Source organism: Tachypleus tridentatus, chromosome 12 (assembly GCF_004210375.1).
Source record: "Tachypleus tridentatus isolate NWPU-2018 chromosome 12, ASM421037v1, whole genome shotgun sequence".
NCBI lineage: Eukaryota > Metazoa > Arthropoda > Merostomata > Xiphosura > Limulidae > Tachypleus > Tachypleus tridentatus.
Genome location: NC_134836.1, coordinates 50,647,790 through 50,670,108, shown reverse-complemented (window position 1 = coordinate 50,670,108; position 22,319 = coordinate 50,647,790). Strand labels below are relative to the sequence as shown.

General features: G+C 34.9%; 1 protein-coding gene and 1 long non-coding RNA gene across 2 annotated transcripts in view; both read right to left on the bottom strand.

The window, feature by feature from the left end:
* Positions 1-339: 339 nt before the first annotated feature.
* LOC143233426 (uncharacterized) lies at positions 340-1,126 on the bottom strand. Its single transcript, XR_013018139.1, has 2 exons — positions 927-1,126; positions 340-477 (listed from the first exon to the last, which is right to left on the bottom strand). It is a non-coding gene; the product is annotated as an uncharacterized LOC143233426 (long non-coding RNA).
* Positions 1,127-4,788: 3,662 nt separating this feature from the next.
* The window catches only part of LOC143235622 (uncharacterized), a 38,358-nt gene continuing 20,827 nt past the window's right edge, over positions 4,789-22,319 (bottom strand). Inside the window, exons 3-6 of the mRNA XM_076473855.1 lie at positions 20,562-20,689; positions 17,501-17,714; positions 14,233-15,139; positions 4,789-4,918 (exon numbers count right to left, since the gene is read on the bottom strand). Of these exons, the coding sequence (XP_076329970.1) occupies positions 4,789-4,918; positions 14,233-15,139; positions 17,501-17,714; positions 20,562-20,597 (1,287 nt within the window). The 5' untranslated portion in view covers positions 20,598-20,689. The remainder of the gene's footprint in view (positions 4,919-14,232; positions 15,140-17,500; positions 17,715-20,561; positions 20,690-22,319) is intronic.

The following is a 22,319-nucleotide window of genomic DNA, read 5'->3' as shown; positions in this document are numbered from 1 at the left end:
AATTATAACGCATCCATGGCTGAAAGGGCGAGCATGTTTTGATGGGATAGGGATTCGAACCAACGACTCTTACGTTGCAAAGTCAAGCGCCCTATCCATCAGTCCATGTCGGGCTAAGCTACAAAGAACACGTGAAATTACTAATTGCAAATGCGATGCGATTAAACCATGCCTTTTTTCTCTCTCTCAAGAGATTTTGAAAAGAAGAAATAAAGAGAAATAAGTAAAATAAAGAAATATAATTTCAGAACTAATGCCAAAAGTTACTGGAAAGTTACCCGTCATCCTTCTCCAAAGAGAAGTCATTGAAACGGAGTTCAACTTGTTTACCATGTGGTACGGTTACAGTGAAATGGCAGGTTAAGGCTGGTGGATAAGAAATGGGGAAACCTGGACTTTCAATAAAAGCTTTTGTATATCCAGACCATAGAACGATAGATCTGTTACATTCGGGAGAAGTGAAAGTCTTGATAGCACCTGTAAACAGATAGAGAATATTTAAATTATCTATAATTGTTCAACATCTGTTTTCCACAATATAAGTTTTCAAATTTCGTGACTCACGAAAATATAGGAAATTTTAGTATAGTTTAGATAAAACTTGTGTTAAGTTTTCTCTGGTATTAATTATTTGCTTCAATGCATTATCAACATTTGTGTCTTTATATTTTTGGAAATTGTAACACAAAAATAATTTAATATTACAAAATAGGTCTGATGAAGTCACGTGACAATTTAAATTCACTTTAAAAGGGATGTACCCAGAGCTCTTAAGAACTAAAAAGAAAAAAATGATATATATTCAAGTAAAATTTCTAATCCTTTAGGGTTAACATTATTCAAAAGGTAAGGAACAGGTTAAGCCTATACCAAAACACTTTATATTTTATTTTACATGGTTCTAACTCCTGATACAGTTTACCAACCTTCAGCAATGGTCTGTTGACATATGAAAGGATTAAGCGCTCCACAATTTCTATCATTCCAGTAATACGTCTTCGTTTGACCCATTCCTTTACTCGGAAACCGATAGAGGTTGCGCAGTTCGACGCAGTCTTGGTTTGCCAAACCGTCATCGCTGGGTTGAGCGCCATAATGGTTGTACTGAAGCCATCCAGGAAACCAGTCTGAAACAAATGCAGTCGGTTTCATAATAATATACTTTGGTTATGTTCTCTGCAGAATATTGGCTGTTCGCTGTTAACGTGCTCATAAAAATCTGGTAGAGTATTTGGTAAACGTATAAATAATATTCATAATCTTTTTACTTTATCGTGGATTCCATTCTCAACCGATAGATGTAAAGTAAGTAACAATATATAAGCCAATCCTGGGATATTAACAATAACCCCAGCAAGCAAGGCTGCTGAATGTGAAATTGCATATAAAAGTTTTATTACAGCTGTACATAGACAAATACATTTTAGCAGAGTAATTTCAAACGTTGAGTGAAGCGGGCTTCTATTTCCTTGCGTCTACATTTCAAATGAACGAGCTTCCTACAGCCAAAGAATCGTACGAAGACATAACATACTAACCAAAAAAAAACAACAACAAACAAACCTCCTCATATTTGTGTAAAATTCTTTTAAAACGTAGATGTTAATTACAACCAGAAAGAAGGAAGATATGCAAGTTTAAGCTAACAAGTTATGTTATGTACTTTTATCACAACTGTATGACATGAAGACCTGCCCACTTGTCCTCATTTTCCACATTTTCTGTTAAAATAAGTTTTTATCTACTTTTTTAAAGGCAAAGGGTTTTCACACAATCTATTGATATATATTGAAGGCAAAGGGTTTTCACACAATCTATTGATATATATACTGTTTTCTCTGAGAAAAAAAAATACATTACAGTTAACGCATTGCTTAGCGTTTTTACACAATTAGAATTTCTCTGTTTTAATACAAAATCACCGATTAACATCAGAATCAAACTGATTGTAATGTTATTACCGGAGAGCTACGCAGCACAGAGTTCAGAAACTAATTACTTAGAGACTGATTACGCAGCACAGAGTTCAGAAACTAACTATTTAGACTCTGATTACGCAGCACAGAGTTCAGAAACTAATTACTTAGAGACTGGTTCATTTAAAATCTCTAATTATTGTTACTGAAGACGGAAACCATTTCTAAAAAGATTAAACAAATGAAAACAAACAAAAATGTCCCATTCCCCAAAAACTTTGGTACATTTTTTTTACTACAGATTACACTTTTGAAATAATTATACATAGAGAGAGTTCAAATATAAGAGACATGTAATGAGAACTGGTGAAAATTACGAATAATTCACTAAGAAGTTTCCAGTTTTATAATCTGTTGTTTATTTTTGGATGAAATGCATTTTAGGTAATCATTCACAAGCAGCTATTATCATTAGTATTTGAGGACTCGATGGCTTAATAATGTATACTTTATTTTTTATCTTAATGTGAAGCCAATATACAGGTTTTTACTTGGAGTTTTTTCTCACTTTAAGTAGCGCAGATAGCTCTCGTGTAGCTTTGTGCACAATAGATAAACAAACACCACTTTACATAAGCTATAACAAGGCATTTAAAACTTTCATTTGATATTTTTGCACTGCTAAACCTATCAAAAGAAACGCTAACCATAACATTCCATAGATCCCCCCCCCAGTGATATAGCGGAATGTCCGAGGACTTACAACACTAAAAACTGGATTTCTATACCCGTTGTGGGCAGAGCACAGATAGTCCATTGTGTAGCTTTGTGCTACAAACAAACAAAATATCCACTACAGCAGCATAAGACAGTAAAGTTGAGGGTATCTGTCCTTCTAATGGCTCTCCTCATCCATTCCTTATGAAGGTGAAAGTTATGTAGAGTAGGAGGTTTTAATTCAACTCCAGAGAACATTGTCAAGTAACTTAACTAGAGCTTTGTATTACACAAACAGAGCGTCTGTAAACTGTAAAGTTTAACACACTCAACCAGATATGACGAAAAACCGAGCTCATGTAATAAACCACTACATGTATTGTTGTTTGTTTAAATACCAGCAGTGCTCTTGTAATGAAACACTACGTGTATCGTTATAAAACGTTTGTTCACAAACAAGCAGTGCTTTATGTAACGAAATGCCACTTGCATTGTATTAAAACGTTTGTTCACAAACAAGAAGTGCTTTATGTAACGAAATGCTACTTGCATTGTTTTAAAACGTTTGTTCACAAACAAGAAGTGCTTTATGTAACGAAATGCTACTTGCATTGTTTTAAAACGTTTGTTCACAAACAAGAAGTGCTTTATGTAACGAAATGCTACTTGCATTGTTTTAAAACGTTTGTTCACAAACAAGCAGTGCTTTATGTAACGAAATGCTACTTGCATTGTTTTAAAACGTTTGTTCACAAACAAGCAGTGCTTTATGTAACGAAATGCTGCTTGCATTGTTTTAAAACGTTTGTTCACAAACAAGCAGTGCTTTATGTAACGAAATGCTACTTGCATTGTTTTAAAACGTTTGTTCACAAACAAGCAGTGCTTTATGTAACGAAATGCTACTTGCATTGTTTTAAAACGTTTGTTCACAAACAAGCAGTGCTTTATGTAACGAAATGCTAATTGCATTGTTTTAAAACGTTTGTTCACAAACAAGCAGTGCTTTATGTAACGAAATGCTACTTGCATTGTTTTAAAACGTTTGTTCACAAACAAGCAGTGCTTTATGTAACGAAATGCTACTTGCATTGTTTTAAAACGTTTGTTCACAAACAAGCAGTGCTTTATGTAACGAAATGCTACTTGCATTGTTTTAAAACGTTTGTTCACAAACAAGCAGTGCTTTATGTAACGAAATGCTACTTGCATTGTTTTAAAACGTTTGTTCACAAACAAGCAGTGCTTTATGTAACGAAATACAACGTGTATTGTTGTAAAATGTTTGTTTTATATCATTGTATGCATTTCAGAAACAAAAGAAACAGTGATTTCACAACATTCATTTGTTGACCAGGCTTCAAACTCCTCTTGAAAAAATACGTCTGACCATCAGAACAATCTATAGTTGCCTGTACTAGAACCACCTTGAAATTAGTTAAAGAAAAGCTGAAATAGCAAAAGCATTTCTATATATCTATAAACTTTTGCTGATAGATTAATACCAACCATGATAACAATTAAATATTCGATATAATATTGAAATATTATTAAAACTTATGTAATGAAATTATAAACTCCAGAGGCGAATATGAAAATAACATCATGATTCAGAAATAAAATAAGTGCAGTGTTGGTTTAATTTATTTCAATGCTTTCTGCTAACTTTAATAGTAATATTATAAAATATTCTCCTCCTATGATAAATTTTCGAAAATAATACCCATATACGATTCGAAATGTCCTAGAAAAAAATGCCCAATAAAACAATAATAAAATAATAAATAATAGTAAAATAATAATAATAAAACATAAAAAATTTGATTCTTATCTTACATTTTCATTCTGTTTCCCAAACAAACACCTCATGCATCGTTTCTTTACAAAGTCGTGTCATGTCATGTCATATTTTTGCGAATACTACGATTTTATTGTAAAAAAGAGAAAAATCCTCATTGAAACAGTTTCTTTAAGAAATGAACAAGATTAAAATATTTTTTGTTTTAACCTATTAAAAACAGTCTTCAAAATCCAAAGAATTTCACCTTATAATTATATTTTAGTTATTATGTGAACTCACTTGACCACTCGCGCCTGTACAGTTTATAAGTGTGTTACAATCAACAAATACAATAAAGTTACAGCAAACCAAAACTCAATCATCTTGAGAAAGAAGAGGATACTTACTAGAGTATTCAAAAGGTTGTCCGTCGGCCCAAATGTAATAGTTTTCGTACTCCAGATCACTGGCCCCAATCCAAACGGCATTGGGAGTATCTGTGGAACTAAAGTCGACAACCATACGAAGTTTGAAATATTATAGTTCGTCACTGGACTTTAACTAATAACTTAGAGCAGTATGTGGATCTACTCTTGCAAATAATCAAGCTAAATATCCAAAGTAAATGTAAATTAGGCTAAAAGAACTAAAATATACCATAGAGTGTGTAATTTAGTCGTTGTATTCATAAACAAAGCAACAACCTTCCTTACATAGTAATGCGCCATATCCATCTATTATAAACATTATAATTTCACAGTTATTCAGATATTGTAAAATGTGTAATAGATTACAACAGTTTATTGATAATGTTGATATACTGATACGAAAATTAATAGTTAAGAGATTTAATAAAAAAAAATTAGATAAAATTATTGAATTATTCTGTAATAAATATAAAAATGTAATAAATAAATATAAAGAAAATAAAATTAGAGAAATTCTATTAAATATTGCTAACAGTTTAGTTAAAAATAAGGTCGGCCCAGCATGGCCAGGGGGGTTAAGGCGTTCGACTTCTAATCTGAGGGTCGCGGGTTCGAATCCTGATCGCACCAAACATGCTTGCCCTTTCAGCCGTGAGAGCGTTATAATGTTATGGTCAATCCCACTATTCGTTAGCAAAAGATTAGCCCAAGAGTTAGCAATGAGTGGTGATCACTAGCTGCTTTCCCTCTAGTCTTACATTCCTAAATTAGGGACGGCTAGCGCAGGTAGCCCTTGCGTAACTTTGCGCGAAAATTCAAAACAAACAAACAGAAATAATGTCATCTAAGAACTTGGCACTACTTCATGCGGATGCGCAACTTAAGCCGCATATAAAAGCATGAAAGCCGTAATAAACTATCACTTTGTTTTTATTCCTTGATTTGTAGCTGGAGTCTTCAGACGCGTGAATTCATTGCTGCCTTTATCGTACAAGCTTCCTTCTACGCTAACATCGTCAGTGCCCCCGGTGATTCTTGACAGACTTCTCCCCTCGCCAGATTATTGCCTTCATCGACCAATACAAAACCAACGTCTCAGTCGATCCTACGCAAACAAGAATCTTTCGTCGAGGAGGTATACTATTGCAGCCTTCAAAATTTCAGAACCACTCCTTACCTATGTAAACATAGGAATGCAAATATCAACTACCAGTGCTCTCTCACCAAACGTTCCGGTAGCCTATACCCAGTATTCATTAAGAACGTTCATCTTTCTATAACTCCAGTCGAAAAAGAACCAGTAGCCTATACTCAGTATTCATTAAGAATGTTCATCTTTCTATAACTCCAGTCGAAATACAACATTCTCTGGAAACAACCATTGCCTCGAACCTCCATGCAGCCCACAAAATCCACTCCAAGACCACAGGCCTACTAACTCATTTTGTAAAAGTTGTGATCCAGCATAAACAGGTAGCTAATTATATACTAAGCCACGGATGCACTCTACATCATTTTCATTTTAGTGTCGAACGTCCCCGGCGTCGACCAACTCCACCTCAACATGTCAACTCTGTCAATCAGAGTACCCCTCGTCCAGTAAGCTTTTCAACTCCATTTATACCTATTATCTCTGCTGTCAGCAGCATATCTACACTCAACTCTAAGAAGAAAGACAAGGATGCCCAATGTTGACATTAATCTTCAACAGCGACCTAATCCGAAGAATACAGCCGCAAGCCAGACTCAACCCACCCACTTTAAGACCACAGACATCAACACCACGTTCAGTAAGAAGACACAAACCAGATTCGCAAGAAGACACAAATCGTCCCAGACAGAAATAGAACGACTCGCCGATTTTGATAGAATCGATCACTCAGTTTTATATCCACAAACTGCTTATCTATATCCTCCGGCATATCTATATCCTCCTGGTGCCTCAGACCGGTCTTATAATCCATCGTTGATTCAATTCATATGTCTTGCCGTTGTGTGTGTTTTTTTTTTTCCTTAAAGCTTTACCAACCATGATTTCCTTTTCAGCAACTTCCGAGTACGGTCAGGGTAGATTATTTGGCACCTTGATCGTGAAAGTGGGTTTTCTCTGGGTACTCCCGTTTCTCCCTACAGCAACTTTTGAGGCTTTTTGGTCAATATTTAACCTCTCGCAAACCACCAAAAGACCTTTGTCACCAGCCTACAGCATAATCTTGAATACTTAAAATTCTTTCGGTTTAGCTCTTAATCACTAGCCCAGCACGAGATTTAACTTCATTAGTAGGGCGAAGAGAAGATTTCTTCTGAGCGCCCTCGATTGCTTTGCGTTTCTTTCTGAGGCGCAAAGTGTTAAATCGGAATACCTGCTACGAAGTTGATTTGATTTGAAACTATCACTTTGCTGATGTCGTGTTAATTAGTACCTTTACCATATGGGGGCATGAATGCTAACTCCAAAAAGTACGTTTTATCGTACTTTTGTTTGTTTGTTTGTTTGGGAATTTCGCACAAAGCAACTCGAGGGCTATCTGTGCTAGCCGTCCCTAATTTAGTAGTGTAAAACTAGAGGGAAGGCAGCTAGTCATCACCACCCACCGCCAACTCTTGGGCTACTCTTTTACCAACGAATAGTGGGATTGACCGTACCTTTATAACGCCCTCACGGCTGGGAGGGCGAGCATGTTTGGCGCGACTCGGGCGCGAACCCGCGACCCTCAGATTACGAAGCGCACGCCTTAACGCGCTAGGCCATGCCAGGCTTTATCGTACTTACCACCAGATGTCAATTTCTTATTTTCATTTTTATTTATTTATTTTTCATCTTTTTATGTTTATCTTTTTTTTATTATAACATGGGAGAGCACCAGCGAATTGGAGGTTAAAATTGATAGACAGGGTATTTCCACCATAGTGTGGATTCTACGTTTTCAATCACCTCCAAAACCTAGAATACATTTTATAATCCCATGTTGTAGTTTGTATCCTAGGCCCCTTTTTTTAAAAAAATGTGCAGCGTATTTAATTTTTTTAAATTTCATGTTACTGTGTTTTAGTTTATGGCTTGAATATTTTATAGTTATGGTATAATTAATTAGAGGTTGGGGTTTGCTGTTTTTAACGCAGTCCTTCCTCAATATTTTGTTTATTCATTTAACTTCAATTAGGTATAAATTATTTAATTTCACTATATATATATATAGACCTACTTTCAGTTTGTTATTACATAACAGTGAAATAGGCCCAGCATGGCCAGGTGGATTAAGGCGTTCGACTCGTAATCCGAGGGTCGCGGTTTCGAATCTCCCTAGCACCAAACATGCTCCCTCTTTAAGCCGTGGGGGCGTTATAATGTGACGGTTAATCCCACTATTCGTTAGTAGAAGAGGAGCCCAAGAGTTGGCAATGGGTGGTGATGACTAGCTGCCTACCCTCTAGTCTTACACTGCTAAATTAGGGACGGCTAGCACAGATAGCCCTCGAGTAACTAATTATTAATATAATATCTACCTATTCTACTGTCGAAAAAGCTGTTTACACTTATTTCTATGTTTCAATATATTATAGTTAAGGTAAAATAAGATATTTTTCAGCAACGAAGTGTAAAAATGTCATAAACATAAAGTATTCTTAATATCAGGTTATTACTACCATTCGTATGTGATCTTTTATACCTGAGGTTTGAGCTGAGATTACAAACTCACCAACTCGTCAAAACGCTTACGTTTGAAGAATATTCACATAATGTGATTGAAATACTTATACAAAATCGTCGTATGAGTACCATCTTGTTTATCATTGTTAAAAACAAATAATTTAATTAAAAATGGGCCAGGTGGTTAAGGCACTCGATATGTAATCCGAGGGTCGCGGTTACGAATCCCCGTCACGCCAAACATGCTCGCCCTTTCAGGCGTGGGGGCGTTATAATGTTACAGTCAATCCCACTATTCGTTGATCAAAGAGTAGCCTAAGAGTTGGCGGTGGATGATGAAGACTAGCTGCCTTCCGTCTAGTCTTACATTGCTAAATTAGGGACAGCTAGTGCAGATAGCCCTCGTGTAGCTTTGCGCGAAATTAAAAACAAATCAAATCAAACCAGTTGTTACTATGGAATTAGTACAAAGTTTGTCTTAAGAGTATGTGCCAAGCTTTATGGATCGCACTTACTCTTCAGCTTTAAGTTGGGTACCACTGTTTCAAGCATTTTTCTTTTAGCTCTCATTAGCCAAAGTAAGTCGGACGTAAATGAATGCCATTCTATGAAGTTTTATTTGAATATTAGCACTCAGCCAGACGTGGAATTTTTTTCTTTATTTAATATGAACGTATTTCTACAAAACAGTGGTTGAAAAAAATAAGCAATAGATCCAATAGGAATGTTTAACAACCTCATATAGTTTTTTGAGGGGGGGGTCTAATTATTTGTTATTATTCAGAAAGCTGCATTGAGCTATTTGTGCTGTGCACACCACGGGTATCAAAAGTAGAATTTTCGCGTTGGAAGCCTTAAGACTTGCTGCTGAAGCACTAGGGGTAAAAACAGTATAAAGGTGGGTGTTCAAAGAGTAAAATAGGCCAGACAAACCACTGAACAAACTTCACTATAACCACTGAACAAACTTCACTACAACCACTGAACAAACTTCATTACAACCACTGAACAAACTTCACTATAACCACTGAACAAACTTCACTATAGCCACTGAACAAACTTCACTATAACCACTGAACAAACTTCACTACAACCACTGAACAAACTTCACTATAACCACTGAACAAACTTCACTATAACCACTGAACAAACTTCACTGTAACCACTGAACAAACTTCACTATAACCACTGAACAAACTTCACTATAACCACTGAACAAACTTCACTACAACCACTGAACAAACTTCACTATAACCACTGAACAAACTTCACTATAACCACTGAACAAACTTCACTACAACCACTGAACAAACTTCACTATAACCACTGAACAAACTTCACTATAACCACTGAACAAACTTCACTATAACCACTGAACAAACTTCACTATAACCACTGAACAAACTTCACTACAACCACTGAACAAACTTCACTATAACCACTGACAAACTTCACTACAACCACTGAACAAACTTCACTATAACCACTGAACAAACTTCACTATAACCACTGAACAAACTTCACTACAACCACTGAACAAACTTCACTATAACCACTCGTTTCTGGTAGCAAGGTGTAAATCTTACACTTTCAAAATCTTTCCGTTTCTTCAGCCTTTTCTTTTACTTGGGTATTTCCACATGTCCCTAATTCACGATTGTCTCTATACCATTGATTCTGACACACAAAGCAACACATTTATTAGTTTGGAATGATTGAAGTTGATGCCTGAGGCTAAATACGCCTTATATAGTTATTCAATTAGTTGCTTATTATCACTTACACAGCGTAGTGTTATAGTATCAATGAACATGGCTTGAACTATTGAAATCAATGTATATGCAAATACATTTGTACACATATTAATATAATAATTATTAGGGACAATAAGAAACCTATTAGTGCATCTCGGCTGTCACTTCCTCTCAACTAAACCATTTTAAACTTTCAAAAATCTTAAAGCCAGGCCTTATCATTCATATAGTTCTTGAGCTTTCTCTTAAGCTCACTAAGGTTTACCATCGTTGCTACATCTAGTGGCCAACCACAGTGTTATAAAAATAAAACTATCTTAGCTACAGATAATTCTTACCTGGAAAAAATTATATCTGTGTCCCTTGTCTCACTGTTAAATATGAAAAATAATGATGCATGAATACTATAAATTCCCTTTACAATCTTGAACTTCAACCAGATCCCCTCTAAATCTTATGTTTTCAAGAGAAAATGTTAGGATCTGAATACTTCCTCACATAACAAACCCTCCATCTCAGGTGCCATTTTGATAACCCTCTTCTGAAACGTTTCCAACAATTCGATGTCTTTCTTAAGGTGAGGACCCCAAGACTGAACACAATATTCCAAATGTGGCCTAACCAGTGACATATGCAATGAAATTACAATCTCTTTAGACTTGTACTGAACAGTTCTGTAGATACGACCTAAAATACTATTTGCTCTACCACAAGCAACAGCATACTACTTAGATGGTTTTAAAGACTAATCAATCATTACACCGAGATATCTTTTTTCATGACACTGTTAAGGTTATCTTCAACCAAATTATAATTCAAATTATGATAAACCACGTGTATTATATTGCATTTATTAAGTAACTGTTTTATTCCTGTAAATTTTATCTCCACTGTTTCCCAGTTTCAAATTAGTGTTATTTTTATAACTTTCCCACATGATTCGTCTGTCGTTTGAAACAACAACAACAGTTTTTTTTTATTTGTACTTATTTCATTCAAATATTTTGAATAGTTATCTTGTGCATTGTTCACGAAGCTAGGGTTAAACGAACAAATCAGTAGACAAGTATCGTGTAAATGTATGGATTTCTAAGTCCGTAAGCGTGATCATCCGGGATAATTAAACGTGTGAATGTTCTGATACGAGACGCCTAGATACGTAAATGTGCTGAACTAATAAGATGGGTAATAAAACAAACAATTGGAGGAAAGTGAAGATGAGTTAAAACGACAAGATGTTATAAAGAATATAACGGTTGGACGAGCACATTAATCACATTGAAGGAAGGAAGAAGCGGATGGCTGAGGGACTTCATCCAATAACTTATAATACATACGGAAGGATATTCGAGACATTCTACACCGACAGCATTGAACAAGTGGCACAGTACAAGAGAAGATACGATACTCAACACAAAGTTGGGATCTGGAGAAATGAAGAGATGGTTGACTGAGTAGACAAATTAACATATGAATGAACAAATAACTAAACAATTCCAGACGTTTCAGCAATGTTTGTGTATGACAAACGGTTGAGCAAGTGGAGTATGAATAAAGATTTTAGTATAGAAAAGAATGGAATGATAAATATACTACTAATAGGGATGATTCTTTGATTATCTTTTACTATTGTTGTTTAGGTTCTGAAGTACACGCAGCGCTAATACTATTAAGTTTTTCTCCTGAATTATACCGTATTTTAAGACACTGGAAAGAAATACGTTTGTTACATTTCGAGTAAAACTACTGTAATTTGGAAATGATACATTAACGGGAAATCAGCTGGCCAGCATCACCAGTCGCCAGCTCTTAGGCTAGTCTTTATCAACGAAAAGTGGAGTTGAACGTAACATATTCACGTACAAATCTGTAAACTTTAACATACACGCGGCTGAAAGCGCGAGCCTGTTCGATGAAAGGATTTGGACTCGCGAATCGCAGATTACGACCTCTCAGTAAAAGAAAATTTTGACGTTTCTTGGTCGCAACGTTTTAAAACATTTCTGTTAATTGCCAACTGATTATAAGAAACTTTACTGTACTATAAATAAGGTTACCTGTGACATTAGACTGGTAACCTATCAGTAAACAGACACCGACGTAATCTATGTAACAATGACAGGTTAATACATCTTTGCACTAATGTGCATAACCCTATTAAGTTAAAATATCTTTGCGCTACTATAAATACACGACAGAATCTCAATCTCAGTAAGTTAGATAATGTTATTTTTCTGATAATGGTATTTTTTGCAAGAACTGTAGCATTTCTTGTAAATTGTAGACGCTTATTTTCATGCACAGTAATTTATTGGTTATACGAGTGCCTACCTAAAAAGCAGACAATAGGAAGACAGTCAACAGCGCCACCTGTCTACTTTTGGGTTGCTTTTATCATATCACCAGTGGGATTTGACTGTCATCCTCATGACAATTTCTTGGCTTCACACTGTGGAACTATGAACTCTTGGATTCACAATGTGTAAGAGTTAACACATTAGACCACGTTCAGTCCATACCTTTTGCCTGAATTCACAGTGTGTAAACGTTAACACAGTAGACCACACCCAGTCCATGATTATTTTAAGAGCAAAATTACATCATCCTACCAGTATAAAATATTTGGTTTGTTTTCAGTTTACAAAATGAAAGTTAAAGTTGAATATTGCATACATAACAACGTTCTTTTTTGACCACTCGAATAAATATTCATTGAAAAGTAATTATACAGGATAAACCAAAAAAAGCATGTCTGAAGTGTGATCCACAACCCGCAGTGTTTCTGACCTTTGCTGCAATTAGTCGATAACATACAATAAATCCTCAATATCAAAAAATGTGGACTAGTAGTCGATACCCTCCTTCTATCTGAATCTGTTCTCAAGTTTCAACTTGTTTTCAAAATCCTGATTTGTTTCCATTATAAGGTTAACCTTCATTGTGACCTTGACCTTCGTGATTCAGTCACCAGATTGAATCGACTCTTGAGGAACATCAAGCATGTGTACTAAATGTTATCAAGTTGAATTTTTAATAGATTTGGATTATATGATGCACACACATAGCCACCCGGGGGCTTAGCGGTATGACTGATATCTTATAACGTTAAATTTCATAATTTAAACATCCTCGATAGACATTGTGCCTGTATGTGTTTAACAACAAACAGTCACGGAGGAGTGACGTCTATATCCATGCAAACAGCAGAAATAAAAATAATTAAATAAGTCCACTAATTTCCTATTGTGTAGAACGCGACCAAAAACAAGCAAACAAAATAAAACATAAACAATTGCACTGAATATGTTTTTTTTTAACATGAGGAACGTAAAATGTGATTTTTTAAAACTGTTTTTGTAATATTGTGGCTAATAATTAACAAGCAGTTATCGCATTCACAACTATTACCTCTTATGTGTAATTCAGTTTCATTTAGTGCTGAAAATAGAATCTCAAACTCCTCTCTAATCACATAGTCTTACTGTATATAATAAATCACGAAATATACAGCATGCATAATAGTAAGATCGAAATTTAGAGAGAAAAAAAAGTTCGAGATTCTATTTCTAACAGTAAATAAAACAAAAGTATGCATCCAATAATGTCCGATAGTAAGACAAGACCTTCGATTAGTGCGCATGTGTTAATATTAAAATTACTAATTTCAATATACGAAGCTAATTTTTACACTCGACTTTTGTTATTGGAATATTTTTTTAAAAAATCACCAAGAATGAAATCTAATCACATTATTAATCTGTTTTAGTTTCGTATCGTAAACATTGTTTCAAATTGAATCTCTTAAAAATTTCTAGCCTTCAAGTAAATGGAAAACGGGTTGTTGGTCGAGCTAAAATTGGCATTTAATCACCGAAGCAATTGAAATATACGATTGAATGACTAATAAAAGTAAAAATATATATATTTGTTGTTTTATTCAAGTTATTATTTTAAAAGATATATCACGTTACCAAAATTTACCTACTTGGACCTTATTAATTCCTCGATCACTTGCTGAATTTCAAAATCAGATATCGTCACCAGATGTCCTCCTTTGTCCAAACAATATGAACTGGCGTTTTCCCAAGTCATGAACTGTTCGAAAAAACCGTAACAGTAATATTCTCGTGCCACCCACGGGTACTTACATTTCTCTGAGCTCGTGATAAGAGGTGCTGTTTTATATTTAATGCAGAAGACTCCAGAACTTGTCGTTAGCAGCGAATATCTTTTTAAATATACCCTCAAGAACATCCAGGCACGGACGGAATGGAACATTAAAGACTCTGACTGATTGGTAGCGTTTAAGCAGAGTTTGATAAGTGATTTCTCTGTCAGAACTTCGATAAAATCTTCATCGCAACTAAACGTTCTCCCGTCATTTCGAGAAACCTCGACGAGAGGAAATCCAATCTCTATGTTGTATTCTGAAAGCACGTCGAGGATAATGAGACAGCTCCTTCGCTTGTGAAAAACGTGAAAGATATCCCTGCTACACAGGGATCCGTTTCCTTCGAAGTTGGAGTGAACACAGGCGGGAACAGTAGTGTAATTTAACACTAAATCCGTGCTATTTAAACTACTGGTTGAATGAAAATATAAAAACAGGGAGTTTCTTTGGGAAATTAAGTTGTGGTTTCGTTCACTCGAACTTAAACCTCTACAGAATTTGAAGATTTTGTTACCAAGGGCACCGTAAACCTGTAAAAGGTTTTCTGTACAGTTTTCTGAAGTAAATTCACCACTGTCACCATATTGTACTATAGAAAGAAGAATACGATCTCCATACGGAGCTAATATGTAGTAGAAACAATCCTTCTGTGTATCGTCCACCTCAGAAAAACGTGCGCTCTTAAGGGATCCTGATGTGTGGTTCATTGTTTCGTTGCACCCTGAAGAAAAAATAGAGAATCGTGAGAGAATATGAAAATAGAGAACCATAGAGGAATAAGAAAACATAATACAAGTTGATATTTAGAATAAGGATGGTTTATTGTTAACAAAGAGCACATAATAAATATACTTAATTATGTAAAAAACATTCACAACCGTGTATGAATAAAATATTTGTATTTTAATACTCGACCTTTGACCTTTCAGAAGCTACTCTTTGTTCTCTCTCATAGAAGTTTACGTGTTTGTTTATCGATAAGCGCAGAGCTATACACTGGGATATCTGTTCTGTGTCTGGATGTCGAAACTCGATTTATAGCATGATTAGTCCTGAGAGTTTCCATAGAGCTACCTGGGTGGGAAATATTAGTAGAAGTGTCGCATGTTGTGTTTACACTTAAAGGACGTGTAATTAGTGTAGCTAGCAACAAAAATTTATTTCTTAAAGTAGAATGATGGGGGAAAAAAATTGTTTGTGTTGAAGATGTTTGAATATTATACGTGACATACTCTGTGTATCTGGGAAATAATAAATAAATTTCACATTTGCGAGCTCACAGTGTTTTCTGGAGATATAATCTTGTTAACCGTTACAATGTAAAACGTTACTAAGCCTAAAAGACAATGCATTTTCATTGGCGCTCAGAAGTCCAGTTTTATCGTATATCGAGTACCGCGACAGTTTTTTATGTTTCTGACGCGTCTTATCTATATTTTTCTTATTTCCTTAACGTTAAGTGTGCTTGTTGTTAAAGACAAAAGTACACAACAGGCCGGCTCTGCTTTGTTCATCGCAGTACGAAAACCAGATTTTCAGTGTTAAGCCCTTGGATACACCGGGGTCTTAACGTTAGGTTAACAAAGTTTAGTGGAGTAGTTGAAGATATCACTCCATAATAAAATACCCAACAAATTAATAGCATAAAAATGGGAGGAGGGGAAGTAAATTAGTTGGTGTACTCGAACAGTACTCTTCGAGTAAGTTTACTCAGCGAAATAATATACGAGTTGTGATAATAAATAAACATAAGTCAGAATAATAGCTATTCAGAAGGAAAGTCTTTTAAGTTTGAAAACAGTAATAATATTGCTCAGAGTTTAGATCTTTGTCTAACCTGTTTTGGTCAGAGTTTAGATATCTGTCTAACCTGTTTTGGTCAGAGTTTAGATATCTGTCTAACCTGTTTCAGGAGGAGTTTTGAAAGGCGGAAAAAGTTTTAAAAAGAGCGGGAAAAAATAAGAGTACACATAGCTTCAAGAAAGAACAACAATTAGAGCAAAGATCCCAACAAAAGGGTTAAAACATTCTGTGAAAATTAAATCGACAATGAATATCACGTAACCACCAACAGGCACTTAAAATGTGTAGTGATTAACACTAATTTATAATAGAAGATGAAACTAAATATAATACGAAAATATGCAAAATGTAAGTGTTTGAAATTTCATCAAATTATGCAATGTTAATCCAAAGTAAGTATATGTTTTTACTAACATGTGAGAAGATGTTATATTTTCTGAGCGCCCCTAGTTTGTTTTAGGGGTCTCCCCAAAGGTCTTTAAAGCCCAAACTACTACCAAGTCTTTAATTAATTAATTAAAAGATGTTATATTTTCATGTACGCCCAATGGAGTAGGAACACTAGACCTGATCCTCCAGTGAACAAACAAAGCAAAGAGAATGTGAGAAAGGCCAATCGCGTGGTGTCTCTGGAGTTGTATAAAAACTTTAATGATGCACAGCACAGATATACACAAGTATGCACATTGCCCAATGTTTAAAGGTATGGTATTCCCCCTCTCGAATCATAAGAATCTCCTAAATGTCCTGAACTTTCTGAAATATTTTTAGAATCTTTATAGACTGTTGCTTAAAACAGAAGAAAATATGTACTCAGTGGTCAAGTAACTTTAGCATGTCAACAAATATATTCACGTTAAACTGGATGTTTCAGTTTACGTTTACAGCTGTGTAGTTTGTCTTAACTTTTATCTCGATAACTATAGCATAACAGACCAATAAAAACGTAAACTGTAACATAACTCGCAGACTAACAAAGACATTAACTGTAACATAACTCGCAGACTAACAAAGAAAAACGCCAACTATGACATAACTCACGGACAAACAAAGACGCCAATTGTAACATAACTCACGGACTAACAAAGAAAAACGCCAACTATGACATAACTCACGAACAAACAAAGACGCCAATTGTAACATAACTCACGGACTAACAAAGAAAAACGCCAACTATGACATAACTCACGAACAAACAAAGACGCCAACTGTAACATAACTTACGGACTAACAAAAAGACGTCAACTGTAACATAACTCACGGACTAACAAAGACGTACCGTTGGTTCCACCAAGAGAGTAAAATGTCGCCGAAACGTTGCACTCTGCGCACGAATGAAACTTCAGTAACATGAAACGCTGTTGAGAAATGAAAACTGGTGGTATACTTTCAGTTGTGGAGGAATTAGGCGAGATATACCATATTGGTTGTGTATTCTCGTGGTGAGTAAATATTGAAATACTTCCTTCTGGCCCTGTAGACAATCCTAGAAACTTAAAAAAAAAAATCTTTATTTTGTGTGACGTCATAGTAAGAGTCATATTGATTCCTTTCTGCTGTCACAAATTTTTATGTTTTTAGTTTCTCTGACAGATGAACAAACTATGATACAGAAAAACTAAGGTTAACTACTTAACTTGAAATGGTTGAATGTCTTCCTTTTCATTTCTTTCAGTTGACAAAAGACTTAAGTTCGGTTTGATTACTAGTATGTCAGCTTTCAGTAGGTATACCTTACCTCATACGTGGACGCAATGCTGCTTTTACCCAAAGAAAGCACTTTTTATTCAATTAATGTAAAGTTTATATTGACACGTAAAAGCCTACTTGTTCTTACGCTGTTCAATAACTTAACGTGTATATTAACTATACAAGATCATTTTATTCTGAAAATAAGATGAATTATTGTGATGAGTTCTAAGATAGGATTTTCCTTCTAGATCCTGTACATATCTGTATTTATCAGATGATACACACCACTCTTATGTAGGCCAAGGTGATCACATGCTATGCAACTAATATTAATTCAAATATTGCTGTTCTTAATTACTGATGACTAGTTAAATCCCTGGATGCCTACTGTGATAATTATATGGTTCCTCTTCAACTTCAGTTTTATAACATTTCACACAAAAAATATTCTTGGTTCTAAGCTTATTCTCTGACAAGAATATTTAATAAATGTGAGAGGCGACGTTTCAAAGCTGTTGCTAAATACGACGCATAACCATCAACAAGCGTCACTTTGTTGCAGTAATATATTCCCGCCAAGGAGCGATTTGATTTTGTTCATTCGCAGTAATTTTACACCCAGTTTCATTATTTTATTCTAAATAATATCCAGAGATACGTCTCCAATTTTTATCAGGATACTTCATGTTTTTTATGAACTAAAAAAAAACACACAATTAGTTCAACAAAACTCCACCACGTCCTTACGATAGTGCAATATTGATAAATATATTATTGATCTATTATCGACTTGGCTAGACTCATAAAAAGCTAGCATAACTCGGAACTGCACTTCTTATTCAATAAAGGTTATCCCAAACGATCGAAAGCGTGTTATATCCTTGAGACATTGAGTGTTCTACTTGGAAGGTGACTAAAATGAATTCACTGATCTCAACTGTTATTGGCCCAGCATGGTCAGGTGGTTAACGCACTCAACTCGTAATGTGAGGGTTGCAGGTTCGAATCCCGGTCGCACCAAACATGCTCGCCCTTTCAGCCGTGGGGGCGTTATAATATGAGTGTCAATCCCATTATTCGTTGATAAAAGAGTAGCCCAAGAGTTGGCGGTGGGTGGTGATGACTAGCTGCTTTCCCTCTAGTCTTACACTGCTAAATTAGGGACGGCTAGCACGGATAGTCCTCGAGCAGCTTTGCGTGAAATTCAAAAACAAACAAACAATCAACTGTTATTAAGCATCAAGCTTCACAATGGGCTATCTGTGCTATGCCCACCGCGGGTATCGAAACCCGTTTTTTAGTAATGTAAGCCGGCAGACTTACCGCTGAACCACTGAAGAACAAACACCACTCACTGGTTCATCAAGAAAACATATATTGATTTATGTTTTTCTGTTTGTGTGCACACAGAATCCATTACAAGCTTACCTTTAACTTCACCCATACAAACAAATGTGTGTGTGTGTGTATATATATATATTGCATTATAAAATTGTTCTTAACTTCTCTGCATGAGTATTTTACTCGATTAAAATGACTAATCCAAACTATATTTTACAGAGAACTAAAAGGCCTAGGATAAGTTTAATTACAAGGTTTCGTAAGTTTACAAGTTCTCACTTTAAACAAATCTATTTCACTTGATCTCGTGCAGTGACAGGTGATATCTCAAATATCCAATTTAGAATTAATTAATCATTATCGAATGGTCCATTGCAAGAAAGTGTTGGTTACAAAAACAACTTTTTGATACGATTCACTTAAATGTCCTTGTAAATTCAAACTGTTTATCACAGTACATGACACGTAGTTCACGTTTAAAGCTAACTGAAAATGCTGGTGCATAATTACTTGTTTTTTGAAGGTTTTTTTTATACATTTTAGAGGAGAAAAAATTTGTCTTAGATATCGTACAGATATTTTCTTATACGTAAAAGAGAAACTGATATATTTGTGGATGTTCTCGCTAGTGGCACAGCGGCATGTCTGCGGACTTGCACGTGTAGTTTTGTACTTAATTACAAATAAACAAGCTGTGGACAGTTGATCAGAAAAACTAAAAACAAAAACAGTGCTGGAGTGTGATGTCGAGAAAACCCACTTGTAGAGAAATATATATTTCGACCTTCTTCGGACGATGAACCTGACGATGACCGAAGGTCGAGACGTTGTTCGCTCTTCTATGTAAAATATTTTCTCAACCCAAACGAGCCGTTTTTGCATATATAGTGCTGGAGTGTATATATATATATATATACATAGCGAACTCTCCCATCTAACTACCTAAACCTACTCTCTGTGTGTCTCCCTTCTTATCTATCTGTATGCCAAATTTCTCATAAAATACCTACACTAATCAAACCTAATTTCAGTAGTTGAGATATCTTATAAAAAGGTGATAATCAGATTTTTAAGTAATGAAGCTTTGTCATTAAATCTTATTAAAGCTTTGAGTTTACTGCATCCATTATCACAATTTCATTACATACAAACAATTGTAAATATCTACAACTATACGTAAGAGCATGTTTAAAGAGGAAACAACTGCTGTGTGTGTCATGGGTTTTCTAACGGAAAGCGTAAAGAAAGATAAAAGGGAAGAAATACTGAGAAAAAGAAAGTTTGGAAGCTGCAGCTTTAACCCTTACCTTAACATGTATCTGCTTGTATTTCGAAGATATCATCAATATATCGAACTCCTTGCAACGAAGGAGATATGACGTCAGTTGTCTAGAGGAAATGGTTCCAAAGTGTGACGACAGGAGGAGGATACATTCTGTGAAAGACGGTAGGAACTCACCATCGTCACTACAGTATAGTATATCTTAATTAGATAACAAAAACTACGTCTAAAATAATGTAAAAACGTAATATCATTCCTTGTGGACCACCGAACTAAGTACAGGACTTCTTTGTGTATCTTTAATGAGTATTTCTATTTCATGTTTTAGTCTTACGTACACTACTATTATAATTTGTTTTTTTTTTTACAAATGATAGCCAACAAATCGTTGAAATTTTAGTGAAGAAATTAAAATTTAAATGAATTTTCAACAAATGGGTCTTTCACGTCTAGCTTATATATAACACTTATACACTCTTCTCTTGTCCTTTCCAAAATCATTAAAGAAACTCTTCGAATGACCCTAGACAGAAAAAAATAAAATTTCAAAGATTTTTATTACTTTAGCTTGTTTTAGTTTACATTGTATGTGTGTACATATACACTAATTGAAAGGATCCCAGGGTACAATTAATAACGTAGGATATATAATGTATCCTAGGTTTTGGAGGTGACTGCGCAAGTAGGACCCACATTGCGGTGGGGACACATCGTCTATTAGTATTAACCTTCATTCTCTAGTCTCACATAAAGAAATAAAATAAAGGAATAGCAATAGATATCAGAATTAGCATAATAGATATAGAAATTAGGAGAACGAGCTGTAGGAGTTCAAGCCCACAATGTCCTACATCTATATCATCCTTCACTGCCTGTAGACAGTTGTGGGAAGGTGACTGCTCTTTAAAGCAAAGAAGAAAAAATTAATTGAAAAATAAAAATAAGGTTCTACCTTTCGAAGGAAAGTAAGTTAAATAAACTTAGCTCTTGAAAGTTAGCATTTCAGCCCCCATTATGGTAGAACTTCACTAATTGGTAGCCCAGTAAATAAATTATACTAGTATTAAGGGCTCCATTCAGTTATCTAGCTAGTATAACTCTCCACCACCACTCATCAAGTCTACTTTAAATATAATGCTCTAACCGAGCCTTTATATGCGGCGTACATCCCCATAAAGTAGAGTCAAGTTGTTAAATTAGAAATTCTAAAACAACCATAGTTTCGTATTTTTACTTTTGGGGAATGTAATATAAAACATGAAATTATTTTTCAAGATAAATATTTTACAATTTTTGGAGCCACTTTAAGGATACAGTAGTTAGAGAACAGATGTAATTGGTTGTGTAATGTCAGTAGAAATTGTGAAAACTCGGAAACACTTGGCGAGAGTTATAGAAAGGAAAGTATGAACTTATGTTATAAATAAATTACATTTCTTTGTAATACGAAGAAACAATAATTAGAACAAGATTTAAATTTGAAAAGGAAAATATATTGAATAATTGTGTTTATTTTTGAACATTTATTACTTGATTTGTACATGGAGTATATGAAATGTTTATACATTTGGAAAGTATATGTGTAAATAATTACTTGTATTATTTACATTCAGTTAGAAAAGCGATATTTGTTTTTGTTACAGATTCTCAGCAAACCTATCTTCTGAAGAGTGACCTTTAAAGTCATGAAACCTGTAGACAAAAATTAATAAAAGAAGGAATAAAAATCTGATATTCTAGTGTCACATTGTTCGTATCGACAGGTATCGTGTTGGTCTTTTGA